The following is a 19,450-nucleotide window of genomic DNA, read 5'->3' as shown; positions in this document are numbered from 1 at the left end:
AGGAATCCTTTCAAACCCGCTCCTACAAAAACATCCCCAACCAACCCACATCAGCACACACAGCACGCAGCGGGGGGAGGGAGCACAAAGAGAAACAGAAGCGTACAACACTGTACTATTGAAAATTTAAGTCTAAAAATGAAGGAGTTAACAGTGAAAAACCAGGGAAGCAAAAGAGGAGAGGTTAAAGCTGGATCTTTTTCTGATAAAAATTTAAAAGTAGTATTACAGTCAGCAGAGAGAAAAATATGCTACACCCTGGTGTCACAGCTCCTGAGTGGTGCAACCATCTAAGCCAGTCAGGTCAAACTGAGTTCCTTCCGGGTCACAGCTTTGCAGAAATCAGCTTTTTCTCTCATCTAATGCTCTGTGAAAATCTTGCCAATTAGAATTCAAACAAGTGTATATAAAGGGGCAGAATGTTGAAATCTGCAGTGATGCAGCCTGCAAGGACTCGAGCCCGATATGTGTGGCCTGAGCGATGCCACAGCCATCTGTGGATGGTAATGCAACACAGCATATGTGGCATCGCTCTCTCTGGGTGGATGCGATGGCCCTCCCTCTTCCCCATCATTCAGAGTGATGCTAGTCAATGCAGGTGTCTATTAGCTGACAGGACAGAATTTGCAGTTAGTCTTCTCCTATACATGCGTTGAGCTGTCAAAAGACACTGTGTTAACCACAGTTTGAAAGATGTAGTGGTTAGCTTCATGTATTCCAAAGGGAAGCATATGCTAGCGTTTACTATCCCAGCTTGGTAGCATTCGTGTGATGAGGGACACCTAGCTAGCAGGAAAAAAACATGGTTGCACCCTGTAAAGCCTAAAAGGTTCATTCAAATGTCAGCATGGGCTACTTGGATTAGGCAGGAGTTTTTGGACTATGTCATTTGCCATATGTCACAATCAAAAGGTCAGACTGGATGGGCTGGGTAGTACCTTTACCCAAAAAAATACTGATAGCTTTAAGAACATTGAGCCTGTAAAGGGTAATGTGGGCAAAGAGGAGAAAAAAAGATGTGATGTGCAACAGAATTGTTTAAATTCATCTGTTTTGTCTTTGTGTTTTGAGTCTTTTGTAACATATATTGTACTTAATTTGTATAAATGACTCTTGTGCCCCATTTTAGATGTGTGTTTGTCAAAAGCACTTGTGCAAAGCACTAATACGAACAGTAATATTACTAGTACTACTACAGAGAGAGCAGAGAAACACTCTGCACGCATAACCAAGAGTCAGTGAGAATACAGAAGGTGGGACCACTGCGTAAGTTAAAGACGGATTACTTCAAAGTAATCAAGCCTCTCAGTTCCTCACTGCAAAAAAAGGAGAGGTAATGGTGCGTTGCAATTATTTTTGCACAGGGCAGATTAAAGGTGGCTTTCATTAAGGAAAACTACTACTGCTGTACAGCAGACTGATCTGAGAACAAAGCACAATCACACAGTAGTTTCTAATCACTAAAGATTTCATAGTAAATACATGCTGTGTGTGTGTGTGTGTGTGTGTGTGTGTGTGTGTGTGCCTCTGTGTATCCTGCAGGATTTGGAAGCCCCCAGATGCTGTTCTTCCAGCGTGATTCTCCTAAATCTGGCCCTGGAGCTGCTAACTCAAGCCACATGGGCCTTTCTCTAAATAACCTCTGCCATGAGGCTGATCTAGTTCCCCGTTTGTTTGGGCACACAATTTTTGCTCCTGTCACTAACCCACCACCTCCCTGGACTGTAAACTCTGCGCTCCCCAAGCACCTAAAAAATTGACACTGTAAATGCCAGACAAACATTGTCAAACTTTGTTAGGGCTCAGGCTGTGAGCTGTGGACTTTTTGATCTACATGGTTAACCTGTGTAATGTCTACCACTGTTTAGAGCCAGTGGAGCTACAGAGGGGAAAAAAAAAAAAAACCTTCTAGAAAAAAAAAACTTCTCCGAGACACCTGGCCACCGCAGAGTCTCTGTATATTTAGATCCCACTAAGATTACACAAGCAACACCCTATTTATGTTAATCATGCTGATAAGCTTGTAGAACAATGACGCATTTGTGCAGGCTCGTTACACAAGAGGCTCAAGAGGGCAGACTAGACTTGTGCCAGTTATGGAGGTTAATATTTATATATTGGTGAATAAAAGAGCTAAATTTGGCTCTGATTGAGAAAGAAGCATTTTTAAACATGTCTAACATGTTATGTGTTAATGATATATGTATAAAGCTGTGTTCAGTGATTAAGGGCAGTGTTAAGAACACTTACTGCTCAAGAAGGATTACAACAATGACTGTCTGTCACACCTGTTGACTTACGTGGTGTATTTTGTTGGCTGTGAATTGTACATGAGGTAAGAAATTTTTTGTGTAAGCTTATTGAATGGTTTGCAGTGTTGCAACACGAGAAACAGAGAGAAACAAAGGAAAAGAGACAAGAAAGAAAGAGAGGAATGGATGGATGTGTGTATAATAAGATCTGAATCCACAGGATATTACAGCAGAGCAGATGGTTTTCAGCCAGAGAAAGGAACAAGCTGCAAACCTAGCACAAAGCTTCACTGAGTTCAACGCTGGCCTACATTCACCAGACAGGTGGTGGTCAGAACAACATGCATTACAGCTTGAAATATTTGTCTGAACCCGATGGGACCCGACTACACAGGTCTGGTTCAGCCGAGTTTGAACGCCATCGTGTTGTTGATAGAATTTAGCGCTGAGGTCCACAAGGCCCACGCTCGAGCGGCCGCACGAGAAATAACACAGTGAATTGATTCAGGACAGGACAGTTTAGTGCAGCCAAAAGAATGTTTTGTTTGTTTGACCAAAGGTGGTTTTGTTTTAGGTATTTTTAAACAGGTGAAGGCTATTAGCCTGCTCTTAGCAACACACAATAATCCAGAATAAAACACTTAATGTTGTTTGAAAGCACTGCATTTGAAAGTTTAACAGAAACTTAATTTTAGAAAGCTGATTATTTTATTAAATCCTTATTATATCGTCTTGACTTTCCATGATCCAATGACAGCTGTTATAGTTGCTATGCAATCACTTAAACTGCACTATCATTAGAAACATCCGGTTTTACTTGACACTTTGGGCGATGGGCCACTTTGGGTCCATTTTGGACAGAATCTTGTTGAACTTGGGTCAGTTTCAGACTCAGAACACAATGCTGTTTCTGGGACTGTATTTGAGTTCAGACAAAAATTTCAGGCTTTAAAATGCATATACACTTCTTCACAGATTACACACTTTGTGTCTAGACATTAGAATTTTCTAGCTTTCTCATTACACACTTATGCCAAAACATACCTAGAGCTGAAGAGCTAAACGAAAGAGCAGCTCAAAGGACTAATAAAAAGAGGATGTGGGGACCCAAAATAAACAATGCAAAATGATGCACCCGGTATGGTAGACATGCAAACACACTTTTTTTTGTTGTCTGTTGCTGTCTAGCCACTCCTGGAGTCTGAGTCCACTGCCTTAATACCCAGAGAGCCTTCTGGTCTAGCAGTCAAAATATGTATTCTGCATCATTTGTTTGGCTGCTGTGTTGCTAGTCTTATTACCATGCAGTAAATTATTGTACCTTTGCATTCTCTATGCAAGGGCAGATGGCCCAAGCAGCACTAGCCTGGACATCGGGATTCGGGTTCTTCAGCAAGGACCAGAGCAGGCGCACCCCATCCAGGCGATCAATGATCCTGAAGAGAGAGAGAGGGAGTAAAAGAGAGAGAGAGAGAGAGAGAGAGAGAGAGAGAGAGAGAGAGAGAGAGAAGGATGAAAGCAAAGCATGAAAACACAAACACAAAGCATAGTACAGAACAGCATAGCCATTGTCTTATTCCCCATACATGGCTATTTTCTCCAATTGCTCCCATAATATAGCATCCCTCCTGATAAGTTAGTACTGGGCAGTATTAAAAAAATCTATATCATATGAATATGAATATCAATATAATATTTTCCAAACATATCATTGTATCATGGTAAACTGTAATCAATCTCGGAAGAAAGAATGAAATTGTGAATGTCATACGAACTTTACTGCCTGAGGCCATTTTGTTTAATGTTTGTCATGTTGTCTGTATTCACTTAATCTGAAGCCTTTTTGTCCAAAGCCATTTCGCCTGATCTGCGCTTGAGTTATTCCAGCGACCCAAAGCCATTTTGAATGACGTCTGAATTCTGACGCTGTGGTCTGAGAATATCCTAAAATGTACACACTACACAACATTTTGTACAGATATGATATATGCCTTTCGCAACTGCATACAGCACCACATCCATGAGTATGTTTAACCAGTGCAGCTCAACAGCCATGTTTCTATCACTACTCAGTAAAATAACAGTAGTATTAATGTAGGATATCACATTACCCAACATGTTTAAAAGTTTAGTTATGTTCACATGTGGAAATACTAGTGTCTTGCTACCATTTGCATGAAACAATTCAATAAATAAACATTTTTTTTAAACTGGTGGTAATTAAGGTTTTACAGGGGGCTGTTACAATCATGACGCAGTTAACTGTAACCAGGCACAGGCCTCAATTCCTGTTTATTAGTGTACATGAAACATCACCCAGCACTATGTTAAGTTTCTGAAAACATTCCAGTATCCGATTAGAAACACTCTGCATGACCTGCCATCACACACCCTCATCTGTCCTAAACTTACTCCTTACACATTCTTGCTCTCAAACACAACTAGAATGCCAAGAAAGGGTCAACAAAACATCAGCGCTTCACCTGGCCAGAAGCTGACCCACAGGAAACTGGTGTGCAGTACTTTCGGAGATCCGTTCGGATATTTATAGCTAGAGCGAGCCACATACAAACACACACATAGAGACGCACACACAGTTTACAGGGTAATTCAGATCTTGTCACTGACACACAGAGAAGGAAAAAACCCAGGGAAAAGTCCTCTTTCCAAATCAAACAGTCTTGGATACAAGTCTCTCTATATTTCACTGGGTCTGAGTGAGGTTTGCTTAAGACTAGGCTGTATTTCACACTGTGGACACCACTCTACTCAAGGCTGTAGTCAGGCTATGGGAAGCTGAGCAGAATGGCTTCTCAGTGTGGCCTGTTTGTCAAGTATAAATAACGCATAACCTGTTTCCCATGTGTGCGTCCACCGACAAGGCCGACATTCAATGCTGTCATAATTACTAAACCACGCTGTAATTGGGGGATCTCCATGACTGGGGGCTGGGCCATGCACTGGTCAGAGAGGTCCCAGCGACACGCGTCCCCTCCACGGGTCATAAATCAAGCCCAGAGGCATGATAACAGGGAGAACCCTCCCTGCTTCCCGAGGGACCACTAAATCCAGCTTCACAACAACCCCAACACTCACAATACTGATTCAAAGATGATAGGATCTCTGTATTTCAGCAGGTAGAAAGTGCTGACTAGAAGAGCAAAGAGGAATTACAATCTACTGGCAGGACTCCTTAGGGACTCTGGTTTAGCTGTGGAACTACAGAACATGAGATTTATCTACCAGCTCCACTTGTCTGACTGACCTAGAAGTGCAACACATTCAAAATGAGTCAGTGAACAGAAATGCTGACAGAAAATGTTCAGTGAGCATTACAGTATTTACTTTTAACATTAAACCAATTTACTAAGGTATGCAGTTACCACAGAGAGAAAATGAAAAATTCTGTTTTTATACCCAATCAGTGTCAGATCAGGATGTGTGAAAAAAAAATTAGAATGAAGAATTCAAACCAGAATTCAAACCAGAATTCAAACCAGAATTCAAACCAGATTCATGCCGTTTGACAAATGGTTCCCCAATCTCTTTAATAACCAATTAATCAATGTATACAATATGTATGAGCTAAAGTAAACAATCCTTGCTATAGTGGCTTTTTTGAGTTTGGGCAGTTGTAGAGGCAGAACTAACAATAGGCCTAACAATACACAGTAACTAACATGACATTCTGCATTTTTTCCCTTACATCCATCTTTCCATCCACTAAATATACTTAAATATTCAAATCATTTTGACTTGAATACCCTAATTCCTGTTAAGAGTTCTGTAACTTTCTCTTCTGTCTCAATTTGGGCAGTAACACCAGACTGGACTGCAGTGCTCTTCTTAATCTCCTACACAGTCCTGACCAGACTGGGCTGCAACAGGAAACAATCAAATGGTAGCTATGCTAATTGCTCAGCAAACTACAGCACAGAACTCTCAAAATAAGCCACAAGACGAAGGGGAAAAATGCATGCAGGAGGAAAATAAAGGCTTTCTGTCCACAACTAAGTGTAAATGTAAAAAAAGATGCTCCTAAATATACATGCCTTGAGAAAACGTGAAGAACATGTTGTTTAGGAGCTGATCCATTTTTCTACAGCCTGGAGCTCCTTGTCACTCTCACAGAAGTGGAGTGAGTGACCTTATTTCTTTAAAAACAAGCCCGGTGGATTTTTACTACACCACTGTGGTGGCTTACATCCATAAACATATTATTGTTTTAGACAATGGCTGGTCACGGCTGCCTGACTGGGAGAACTCAAACATAAAGCTCTGTATTTGTGTCCAGCATTAATTAAGAATAGGACTGGAGTCTATAACAGTCTTGTAAAAATAATAAGATTCAGATGGTGCAAACATACAGTAGAACACACTGGATCATGTGCTACCACACTCCCTGGGGAATCACATGGCAGTCTCGGGCTCTGTTAAACATGATATTCTATCCACTTCTACTTTCTTTTTTTTTTGACATATGGACAACTGCCTACTGGTTAGCAGGCCAATCTATAACAAGATTCAACTCTGCATATGCATAAGCGGCATGCCAGTTTGAGAAGTGTCGCAGGAACTTTGCAGCGAGCTCATGGAATGATGGAAATGTGGTTTAATTGCAAATATGGATGGCCAATGGAAAGGTATGGTGTGACCCTGATACTGCAGAGCAGCAAGTCCTCTCCTGATCTTCCAAGAAGAACAGGCTTATATATAGATACAGAGTTAAAAAAGGCATTGTGGCAAGGTGTGAAGTTAAGTCCCAGACCCTCTAGATTCTAGATGATTAAATGGTGAATGTGGATTCAAGGAGCTATGATGTGAAGACAAGTGATAGACTTCCAAATGGTTGATGAGTCTATTAGAATTACGATACAGCAGACTTCCTGAGACTAAATGTCCTAAGCCTAAATAACATTTCTAAATGAAACACTCAAACATGTCTAAATAACACCAAAAAAGCAGCTAGCTACATTTAGTATAATAAGAACAATGCCATTGTGTTGTACATTGTGGTAAATTATGTGTATGTATTAATGTCTTTTATGTATGGACTTTAGTGGGACCCTTGCATAAATAATAGCCTAGTCTAACAAGAAGCTAAGTTGTTTAACCATTTACCTGCAACATTGCCAATTCTTAGCATAGCTCACAGGATTAGTCTGCTATTGTTGAGCTGAAAGCTCCAAAACGTTGCCTAAGAGGCTGGAACTAAAGATAGATTTTTGTGTCAGCACACAGCATGTAAGACAGATTCATAAAGAACACTAAATGTATTACTACAATAACAAAAACTAAAAGAAATAAAGAAAACTATAAAAGTGAAAAATATCAACTTTTGCATTGCTTTGCTTTGTGAAAGTAGAAAAACAGATCATTGTGTTCTAGGCAATGATGGTTAGTGGTGAACATGGTGTGTTTAAAGAAGAAGAAATGAGAAGAACATTGTTATGTCTTCCTTAAAACCATTTGTGGAATACCTGCAAAAAATTCTCATGCTAAAAGTCAACATGGGGTAGCGTAACAACAACAGAATGAATTTCCATGAGTAGTACAGTCAGTTCTTGAACATAACTCACCCAATCTAAGTTTTTCTGTTCTTTGCTGATCCCCATCAAGCTCAACGGAGCTTGAGCAATTCTGAGGGCAGTAATCCGTGTACACCGGCCTTTACTGAATAAAGATATTCTCAGTGAATAGAGATCCTATGTTGATGTTCTCTCTGTTCCAGTTTTGTGTGGCTGGGCCTAACCACCCTTGCCAGCACTGCACTGTAGCTTACACAGACTGACCGCACAGAGACAATAAAGGCCTCCACCCTGGCCACAGCAATGAGGAGTGCAGCAGGTAGCGTAAACAAAGTGCTTTCAGCCCTGTCATTACAGCCATGAGAGATGAGGGTTTCCACACTGGACCTGTCAGTTTTGGACAGCGCATGGACGGCAGGCTGGAAAGGACCTCTCAGGGCCCTTTGGATCCGATGCAGCAGTGGTGAATATGGTCTGTTTAAATGGGAAGAACAATGTTGTGTCTTCCCCAGCCCAAACCAAGCAAACGGCAACAGTAGCATATGCAACCTCGCTAGAGGGCCAAAGATAGGAACGTTCAACACTGTAAGCTACTGAAGCATCCTTTGACAACTCCAGGAGAGAGAGGAACTTGACTTACAATTCAGAATTGGTGGCAACAGCACATTTCAGCCAGAGCAACATTGTGGTTTCCTTCTAACCCTGAGCAGGCCAAGGGCAGGGGAACCATTTTAAAGCTGGCTCATGGGACCTTAAAGGCTGCCAGCAATGTAAGCCTATGAGCTACTGTCAGAAAACGCTGGGCTTAAACTTCAAATCTATTCTGGGTTGTGGTTAGTGAATGGCTTGACTTATAGCACAAAACACAACATGTCAAAGGGGTCACAGCAGTGTGGTGGCCTCCTCTCCCTCACCGAACCAAGCAGGGACAGAAGACCTGCAACAAGCTTTGAGAAAAAGGAATCAACACAGTGAACACAATGTAGCTTTGATGCATTGTGGAACAGGCTTACTCTTTGAACAATTATGCCTAAGCCTCATTCTAGGTTAAAGCTTGTTTGGACTTACGTCATGTTCTCAGACTCGGTTGCGCAGGCTCCTACAGCCCTGGTAACGTTGACTAGTAGGGCCTGGTTCGTTCCTGTCAGCAGGCTGACCAGGGGTGGGATGCCAGCACTCTTTCGGATAGTGGCACGGTTGGCAGGTCTTTGAGCACATTCCCCCAGAGCCCCCACCACATTGACCAGCACCTCTTCAGGCTGATCTGTCAGCAGACTCACCAACATCTCTAAAGCCTTGAACTCCTCAAACCTGTAAGAATGAAAGAAAGTTACTAGGCATGCTCAGACACCGCAGGTATAATGTCTAATGGAGTTTCTAGGGATACATCCTCATTCAAGGATAATTTCACCAGAAGCTTCAGCTATGTGGGTTTCATTCTGGCAAAGGTAATCCCACATGGTACAAAAATATCTAAAATTATCACTATTATAAGCTGGAGAAGAAAAACTTCCTTTCTTCATGTACCAGCTGGAATCGAAAACCTTGGAAGCTCCAGAACATTGGGAGTGCACTTGGGCAGATGATTGTGAGGGCAGCAGATATCTGGGGTTAGAATAAATCAGGTGACTGTAGTCCAGTACTGTTTCCCACGCTGCTCACTACACACGCTTATTCTCAATGACCACCACTTTCTGTGGCTTGGAGCAGGATACAGAGAGCATTTGCTGCGATTTTGGCTTCGTTTGCCAAGATCTGTACAGTGGCAAACTACAGTAAACATTTAAAAGGGGTATAATGTGGTCACGGAGTGCCTCAACAAACCTCTGATGTACGGTTAAGTTATATGACTGTTTTTATTCACAGTTACGGTTTCTGGCGTCCCAGCCCTAAAGGCGATTGTAGAGAGTGTCCAAGGTCACTTGGTTTTGGTCAAAGTCCACCAAATGTTTTCTTGCAAGTAGAACAGTAATGATGAGAACAGCTGCCAAAGTTAAGTCTTGTAAGGTAAAAATGGAGTGACACTTATATATATATATCTGTGAAAAAGTATGGCTTGTCACTAGACAAATGACAATAAACTAAAATCCCCTTTTAGATATTTGCAACAATAAAAATACTAATATACTAATACTTTAGGTCGGCACTACCTCCATAAAACGTTCTAAAGCTTGTATCTACCTTTGCAAGTCCTGAAGAATTACAACGGGCAACATTTTAGACCGAGCACTGAAATTATCACAGAGCAATAAGCGTGTATGAGTACTGAATAGTAAGTACCTTCATTTTAAGAAAGGTTTTATCAAGCTTGATTAAGCAGTAATGATTTTTTTTTTTGCACTCGTTAGCTAGATCTCTCCCATCAAACAAAGCTAGCATCTGCTTCCTCCAGCACCATATTTTTTAACAGTTCTACATGCTTGGAAGAGAAAGCTAACTGCCAATTCTGTTACGGCAGCTAGCAGGTACCTGCGTTGGCTATAATCATGCTGAGTGATGGGGAGAGAGGGCGGGCAATCCTACGCACCCAGAGACAGCGAGGCTAATTATGCCCTATTATGCTGTGGTCATAGATGGCTGTGGCGCTGCCAAGGTTCAAACTCACAATCTCCTAATGATAGGTCCAAAGCTTAGATAGTTACACCACTCAGAGGGCCCAGAGTGGACTTCTATGCAGAAATGTAGAAGTGACAAGCATGCTATTCCACTGTAATATCATATATGTTATACATAATCGCTGCCACACAAAAATCGGGACCTTCGTTTTTGATCTTTTTTGAATAATTTGAAAACTCCAGCTACCCTTTGCATTGTGTTAAAATTTCATTAAATGCACTAAAATTACATGCAAAAATATTTTTACGTTAACTTCTATTTTAAGTTAAGAACATTTTGTCCTCCTGTAAAGGTAACATTTTGGACATACAAAGTTTTATTCTGACAGTGACAATATGCTGAATAAATGTTTTTCTGAAGGATCTGAAACATTCAAGACAGTCTTATGAAGCATTCATGCAGAGCTTTATGAATGCTTATGTCACCCTTTTTCATCACTCAGCTTCACCCATGAACATTTAAACATCATCAACATGTCCCCACATTGGTTTTAGCTTCAATTAGCTACAGTAAAATTATACATTGATTGCATGCATTACACTTGATGAATGATATACTAGAAGTGTCCAGTTTTGCAAAGCCAACACCAACACACATCATGATGCCATAAGGAAGCGTGATATGAAGCAGGTCTAAACAGCTGCAACTACAAACACTGACTTCAAGAGCAGACAGTCTTATTTAATCCCATCCAAAGAGTTAAACACTTTACAGTGCACCTTCTGTCTATTAGCCTTTGTTATTATACATCTATTAGGAGACGACCGCTATAGCAACAATATTTTTTAAGAAAACAAAACATACTGGCAGGTGTTTGTTGACATGGGCAGGCCAGATAGGACGTGAATCATGTATTGGAGAAAAAGGAGAGAGAAGATATCTGGTGGTCTAAAATCAGCCATAAGCCATGCTTGGCTCTCTGAGACCCTACAAGCAGCTTTTGGGCAAACATTTAAGCTTCGTGTCAACTCCTTTGACCTCCTTGAGTCAAATGAGGGGTGAAGTGCGAACACATTTGTGCAAAACAACGAATGTGTAAAACATAATACAGGCTGAGAGGCAGTGAGAGGGAAGAATGTACTATCTGTAATTATAGTGTGCTATGTGCACATCATAGACTCCCCATTGAGGTAAGAGACGGGAGAGTGCATAATTGCAGCTGAAATACTGGCCCTTGACCTCAAACATGACTGTTTTTTGGCAGAAAGTTCACTCCGCTCTTTGGCATAGAATTGACTCCTCCATCAAGACATTTCCTCACTCTGCTGTAACTCCAGAGAAATGTTTGAGTCTCCTCTGAGACAATGTTCATGATTCTGTAACACTTCAGTGTGCACAGTTCAAGATGATGTTTATTTACATGCTTAAAAACAGGTTCCTACATTTTTTTTAAATTCCTAAATGTTCTTCACACTTGTACATCTCATTTACAAAAATGCTTCCATGAATTGAAAGGTTCTTTAGGGAACCAAGAGTGGTTCTTCTATGTCATTGCTGTATAGAATCCTTTTTGGTACCTTTAAAACTGATACTTATGAATGTGATGTGAAAGCTGCACAGAGAGGCACTTCAGTCTGTTTTCAGAGTACAGCTTTAATCAGGCCTTAGAATTTTGGTCTGAACCCGAATACAACCCAAGAATTTCTGTCCAAGCCTGACCCAGCTCAAAGCGCAGCACCAAGTTTTGAGTCCGAACCCAACCCGAGACCAACACAAATTTGCCTGAACCTGACCCCACCCATATTATGAAGTTTTGAGTCCGAAACTGACCCGAGCACAACAAATTTCTGTCCAAAAAAGTTATCCGAACCAACCCACCAACAATACATAAAACCTGATGGTTAAATTACCATGTAGCAAATGTAACAGCCATCATTCGATCACAGATAAATATAATTCCGTTACAAAATAATATGATGTGACAAAATAATCATGTTTAAATTAAGCTTTAAAAAATTTCTTTATTAAGCAGGGCCTTCAAACTGTTCAAAGTGGGAGGCTTTGGGAAATGATGTCTGACAAACAGTTGAAGCTCTACTTCAGAGATAAAAGACAGAGAGATACTGCAGTTTTCATGAATTATGGTAAAAATCATGCATCTTTGCTTTCAGAAAAAAGAGAACAAAATCACTGTTTAAATAAACACACAAAGCCTATGAACATAATTATATTTTTTGCCATCAATCATCTTTCATGTTGATGTATCAGTAATCAGGTAAATGGCTAACACATGCTTCTCTCCCAGTGCTTTGGCGGAGGTATTACCTCACCAGCTCCTTCCTCACTCCCTTCTTCATTCTCTCAAGCCCCTAAATTCACTCCCTCCCTCACCAATCCAGCACACTCCTGCTTCTGAAACCCCTACACCCCCCTCCCCTCTGCTCCCCTCTCCTGCCGGCCCCGTCACTGTGCTCAGTCTCGCATCACTCACACAAAGACATGCTGTCTGCTTTTGGCAACACAAGCTGTCTGACTCGCTCATGTACTTTTGAGAGGGGAAAAAACAGAGGGGGGAAAAGCTCCTTTAAATTATAGCTGCTGTAAAATATATTCCAAAACGATTTTTGTCACGGAATGCCACTCTGGCTGTGATTGATGTTGAAGTGGGCGCACCGCACGCTCTCCAAAACCCAGACAGCCCAGTGAAAAGCTCTGCTTAAGTTAGCGCCCCTAGCCCCACGCGCACTTTGGTTTGACAAGAATGGTTTGGTCATTTCATTTCAAACATAGTGTCTGACCTTGACATTTTTATATGTTGTTCAAATAACTCTGAGAGAGTTGAAAAACCAGATTTCCCTCTTTAAGTGCGCATTAAATATTCGGCCAGCATCATGCTGCTTTCCTCTCTAGCTGACGGCCAAAATTTACCTTTGTTCACACCCAACCGTGCATAGGATCCAAAAGAACATAACACAACTCAGGGCCGGGCAGAGGAGAAGGACTGTTTAACAGAAACGTTGCTGTGCTCTTACAACACTCTAATTTTCCTTGCCGCATACCTTATCGTATCCAACACATAATCAGTCTTTGGAAGCCACTTGGAGGCTTTTTTAAGCTAGCAAATGAAGCACCGGCAATTGTGGTTAGCATGCGATTATTGGTATCATTATTATCATCGCTATTATTATTACTGCTGGCTTCGCACATAGCAACAGTGCTCTGAGTCATTAGGGCTGGAGTTGGGCGAGAGGGCTTTGCCCTGCACCAGAGCCAGGTGCCAGCACAGTTCACTTGTTCTCTCACCTTGCCAGGCTGTTTTGCCCAGGCTCAGCAGCACTGTTTGTGTAGCTCTCTCGCACACCGTTGGTTTTCATGGTAGGGGAGGTGGTAGAGAGGTTAACGGCTGGGATGCAAGCCAAGGAACTAAAAGGTGCTGGTCAAGTTATAAATAATACAAGATATGTTTTGTGTTTTAGTGTTTTGTGGAAAATAGACATAATACCCAACGTTAGTATGATTTATTAAGTGATTCTTTAATGCTCTAGCTAATGTGTGGAATTCTCCAGTATTAGGATTAAGTCAGATGTAGCCAGCAAACAAAAAATGGATAGGACAGCAGAGAACAGCAGAAATGTTATTATTCTCTGAACTCTAAGGACTATCAATCAATCAAGTAAGCTTCTGCAAAATTATGATCAACACACCTCTCAGCCAATCACAATCATCTCTATATGCTCCTTCCTCCATGAAGAGAAGGAAAAGCTTTAGCAAAACTCCTCAAAACAAACCTGCTGTAAGAACGGCAGCAGCAGTAAATTAGTCAGTATGATCGACAGACATTGTGTAGTACCATGTGCAATTTTTCATGGTTTTGTTTAGCCTAAAAATACACTAAACATCTTCCTCAAACATTCTTTTCAGTGGCTGTCTATGTGGAGGTACAATAGGTCTGGAGGCTGTAGTGCCCTGTAGCAGAGGGTTGCAAAGGCATGCTCTATGCCAGCTGTGCGGACCACAAAGGTTAAACCAGTGCAGATGAGGACAAGGACCACAGCCCAAGATAGAGAGCGCAGGTGGGCATGACGTGTGGTTGAAGCAGGCGGGTGCGGGCAAGAACAGGCAACTAGGATTTGCAGGTGCAGGCGGACATGATGTGGTTAAGCGGGCATATGTGGGCATTAATAATCAAGCCTGTGTAGACCTCTAGTATAATGTCTGACACACGCTTTCCTGATCATTTGGCGATGTTTTTATTTTATTCCCGGATCTGAAAAAGTTTGGACCAAACTTTGAGGAAGACCACACTCACACCTCAGTATCAAAAGTATCAACAGGCAGATTTTTACCAGCTGTAAGGTAAGCAAAACCTCATAAAGGGTCATTTCAAAAATTCATTTTAATATGATGTCGTACGACAAACAACATTAAAGTTAGATTAAACAGGACTAAACAGCGCTCACATTTGTGGTTAATATTGTGTGTAAAGAAAAAACGATGCAATTCTCTGTTTTGTTTCATTAAAACTTGCCAAAAGACCTTGTGTAAAAGATAATGAGTACTCCTCAACACGTAAGATTGCTCTCAGTAGCCCCACTGTCACCCTCATCTGAAGGTGCAGCATCCATTTTAAAACTAAACAATTTCCCTGGTTCGATTAAGGTAAACATGGTTCCTAGAATCCTTATTTTGTTCACTTTAACTGGCCAGCATGCATATTTTGTCAGTTCTCAAACACGTATGTTAAATATTGTGCACTGAACATCTTGTAAAACCAGTTCATTTTAAATTAAAAACGTTTCAGAATCTATTCATCTGTCTGCTTCTAGAGGCAGGATTTCTGAGAATTTTGCAAACAGTCAATTCTCAACAGTCTCTATGCATTTCTTGGATGGAGTGTAGGTTAGCACAGTACTAGCAAGTTATGTTTGTATGTAAAGCTGTATTATTACATATAGCGTCATTACAGTTTCTCATAGCAAAATTTTTATTATGATTTTAAACTGAATGTGTACTGTTTGCAGTTCAAATGGATGGACAATGAGTAATAACTGTATTTGTAAATGTTTTGAAGCATTTAAATGAGACGACCTGGCACCACATGCTTAGGTGCCACCAAATTAGTTTGAGCCCACCTCCAAAACATACTGGACATAAAAAAACACAATGCGTTTTGTTGTGGAAGGCAGTAATAAGGTACTTATAAGAGTGCATTGGAGACAGGACATAAGAAAACCCTTAGTCACTTTGGTTAATGGGTTATTAAGTGAATTGATTATGGCACACAGCACCTGCTTCCATTTGCAGAGGACTTAATGTGATGTAAACGCAGGATAAGGTTCTGTCACTTTTGACTTATGAGGTGGAGAGAGAGCAGTCTAACTGCTACTGGGCCACTGCAGACACAAACCTCCCTCTGCATTCCTCCTCCTGAACAATTCTATTTCTGTCTGGTATACAGCCAGACAGTAGACACTTCCACAGATCAAATCTATCATAACGCCATAAAAAGCCAAAAACACTCTTATCATAAACTAAAAATGCAGGGACACTTTATCAGATCTTTGGCCTCGGACTTGTAAAAATAAAACTCTGTAATTTATAGACAGGTAATGGCGGAATAAAATAATGCATATTTGAGCCCTGTATACTACATGTCCCTGAACTCATACCCCATGACAAAATAAATAGGTCTAAATCATTTTTATATGAGCGTACCTTTGTGACGGAACACGCTTGCCAGGTCACGGTTCCAAGGCTTTTTTATTTATGGGGGGAAAATTACCGTCTTAAAAAACATCACGCGCCAGAAAAATTACAGCAGGAAAGCCTCCAGGATCGTCATCATCCTAGATGAGCGGAATGACGCTGGAATAGAGGCCGACGCACTGTACATGACAAACGATTTAAAGGGCTGTCAGCTCAAACTCGGACTATTACAGCACAAGTGGCAAAAGCGCGCATTCCACCGCTCCCACAGCCCATTCCATGCGCTAATGGCAGTGCTGCTTTGACTAACACATCACTGCTGTCCATAAAATCAACACTTTACTTCATCTTTTGTTAACAGTGTGGGTGAAAGAGAAAACACATTCCACTGGCAAACAGTCATCATACAAGATCAGAGCTCACAGACAGAGTGTAAAAAAACGTTTGTATTTTGTTCAAATAATCACTTCTAGTTGTCCTCGGCGAGGAGGGATGAGGCATGGCAGAATTCAGTGGTGGAAAAAGTGAGTGCTAGATGTGAACAAATGAGACGTCTCGTAAAGAGTCGGCAAATGTGATTGCACATCCTCTGTGTGTGTAGCCCTCCTGCTCTGCAGCACAGGGCCACTCTCACAGCAAGAGTGAAGCCCTGACCGGTCAATCTGCAGCCAATTACAGCCCTCAAAATCACCTGAGTCCATCTACTCTAATAACACATGTTCCATGCGGTAAGGAGGCCTCGCTGACCACACAATGAATGTTCCATTCTCGGGTGCTTCTGTAATATGTGAGTAGTTGCTATATAGAATGGGATATGTTTCATTCATTTTAAACATCTGCATTTCAAGTTATATCAAACCTCAAACGACAGGCATGATGTTCTTTAGGCATTTTACCTTATACATTTTTACCTTACACATTACACATTTTACCTATACATTGCAGAACATTCTACTTCTTTGCCTTAAAAAAGTCTTGGGTTGTTTTTGCAGAATGCTTTGGGTCATTGTCCATCTGCACTATGAAGAGCTCTCCAATGTGTTTTGACACATTTGGCTGAATCTCAGCAGACAATATACACTTCAGAATTTATATTGTTGCTTTTATCAACAGCTATATCATCAACAAATACAACACCATTTCCAAAAAAGTTGGGACGTTGTAGAAAATGTAAATAAAAACAAAATGTAATGATGTGCAAGTCACTCAAACCCTACATTTCATTGAAAATAGTACAAAGACAACATATCGAATGTTGAAACTGAGAAATCTGATTTTTTTTTTTAAATATATGCCCATTTTGAATTTGATGCCAATGACACGTCCCAAAAACGTTGGGATGAGGGCCACAAACGGCTGTTACAGTTGTGTAATGCTAAAAAAAAACACCTGGTGGTTGATGGGCAATAGGTCAGTAACATGATTGGGTATAAAAAAGCCTCCCAGAGAGGCTGAGTCTTTTGGAAGTAAAGATAGGGAAGGGTTCACCACTGTGAAAGACTGCACAATCAAATAACAATTCAAGAATAATGATTCTCAACGTAAAATAGCAAAGAACTTTTGCTTTTCACAATCTATGGTACATAACATAATTAAAGGTTCAGAGAATCTGGAGAAATCTCTGTATACAAGGGACAAGGCAAAAAAACAGTATATGCTGGCCATGATCTTTGGGCCCACAGGCGGCACTGCATTAAAAACAGACATGATTCTGTAGTGGAAATCACTGTATGGGCTCGGGATCACTTCTGAAAAACAATGTCTGTGAACACAGTTTGTCGCTGCATCCACAAATGCAAGTTAAAACTCTAAAACGCAAAGAAGAAACCAGATATAAACAGGATCCAGAAATGCTGCCACTTTCTGTGGGCCCAAGCTCATTTAAAATGGACTGAGGAGAAATGGAAAAGTGTCCTGTGGTCCGATGAATCAATATTTGAAATTCTTTTTGGAAATCATGGACACTGTGTCCTCCAGGCTAAAGACCACTCAGTTTGTTATCAGTGCACAGTTCAAAAGCCAGTTTTCATGATGGTATAGGGGTGCATTAGTGCCCATGGCATTGGTGACGTGCACATCTGTGAAGGCACCATTAATGCTGAACGATATATACGTTTTGGCAACATATGCTGCCATGCAGATGACACCTTTTTAGGGAAGGCCTTGCTTATTTCAGCAAGACGATGTCAAACCGCATTCTGCATATAATAAAACAGCATGGCTCCGTATTAAATCCCTAATATTGTGTTTTGAAACCCATGCAATAGGCTATGGCACATTTATAAATGTGGTATTACATGTTTACAATACTTACAGTTGCATTACAAATAGGGTACAACACTGGTGATAAATGGTATACCTACTTGACTACGTTCTCCATGCTGATGGAGCATTTCCAGATGGCTCCGGTGACAGCTGCAAGCAGCTGCTTGTTGTCAGCCTCATTGAGCAGAACAACAAGAGGCTCCAGACCCTCATACTGCCGGACTAGGTCACGTGTCCGCTTATCCTCTGCACACTGCCACACATTAACAGAAGCACCTCTAAATCACCATGAAGCCAAAGTGACAGGCATGTACCTGATGTTTCTTCAAATCTTTCCAGTTCAAATAAAGTGAAAAAGGGGGAACTTGCAGCTGCAAAAGCACTTTAGCTAGCTCTAAAAGGCCACTGATCATGCCAGGTGTCTGCAATATTACCTTAAAGATGGCACTTGCACAGTGCATCTGAAGCTCCTGGTTGTCACAGTTAAGATTCTTCACCAGATCCTCAATCATGCCCTCTGTCTGAATGGCTATTCTGTAGCTCATCTGCCAAACCAAATAAAAAGAAATCCTTCAAAGTCTGTAAAATAACTCTTTCTAAAAAAGAGACTCAGTTTTTGTCAAAATACATATATTTAAAGTGTGTCGTTAACTTCAGATTACTTTTAAGTTTGTATGTGAGTGAAAATTGTTAGGATAAACTGGGTGTTGTTTTGTTGTTGTGACATCTACCATTAGCAATGTTGACAAAATAGTTGTCATTTCCACCTGCCTAGTTTTGATTAGCTACAACAACATAGTCCAGCTTGGTAGTGCAGAATTTTAAACTGCAAACCCAACAATATGTAACAAATCTAAACTTCAACCTAAAGCCATTAGGTGAAATGCAACAGTTGCAACAAATTCATTTGTGGGTGGAGCATGGATAGGTTAACTGGTACCTTATCTAGTGGTAAAGGAATAATCCAATGTTTTGCAACCAAAAATCAGAAAACTTTTCTCCAGTTTCGATTTAGAAAAATATTTCCAATTTAGAAAAAAATATTTTCGTGGGGTTTTCACAACATGCAAATGAGAGTTTCTTACTCACGCTTCTGATGGATTATCAAGCCCTTCATGATCTGAATCATGCGTTTAGTCCAGA

The 19,450-nt window shown here is 40.9% G+C and overlaps 1 protein-coding gene across 1 annotated transcript in view; it reads right to left on the bottom strand.

The window, feature by feature from the left end:
* odad2 (outer dynein arm docking complex subunit 2) overlaps positions 1–19,450 on the bottom strand; it is an 80,606-nt gene that overhangs the window by 20,349 nt on the left and 40,807 nt on the right. Inside the window, exons 14-17 of the mRNA XM_036572317.1 lie at positions 18,742–18,852; positions 18,406–18,560; positions 8,849–9,091; positions 3,574–3,688 (exon numbers count right to left, since the gene is read on the bottom strand). Coding sequence (XP_036428210.1) covers positions 3,574–3,688; positions 8,849–9,091; positions 18,406–18,560; positions 18,742–18,852 — 624 coding nt within the window. The remainder of the gene's footprint in view (positions 1–3,573; positions 3,689–8,848; positions 9,092–18,405; positions 18,561–18,741; positions 18,853–19,450) is intronic.

Source organism: Colossoma macropomum, unplaced genomic scaffold, assembly GCF_904425465.1.
Source record: "Colossoma macropomum unplaced genomic scaffold, Colossoma_macropomum, whole genome shotgun sequence".
NCBI classification, from domain to species: domain Eukaryota; kingdom Metazoa; phylum Chordata; class Actinopteri; order Characiformes; family Serrasalmidae; genus Colossoma; species Colossoma macropomum.
The sequence above is the reverse complement of the archived record's forward strand: the minus strand, read 5'-3'. Positions and strand labels throughout refer to the sequence as shown.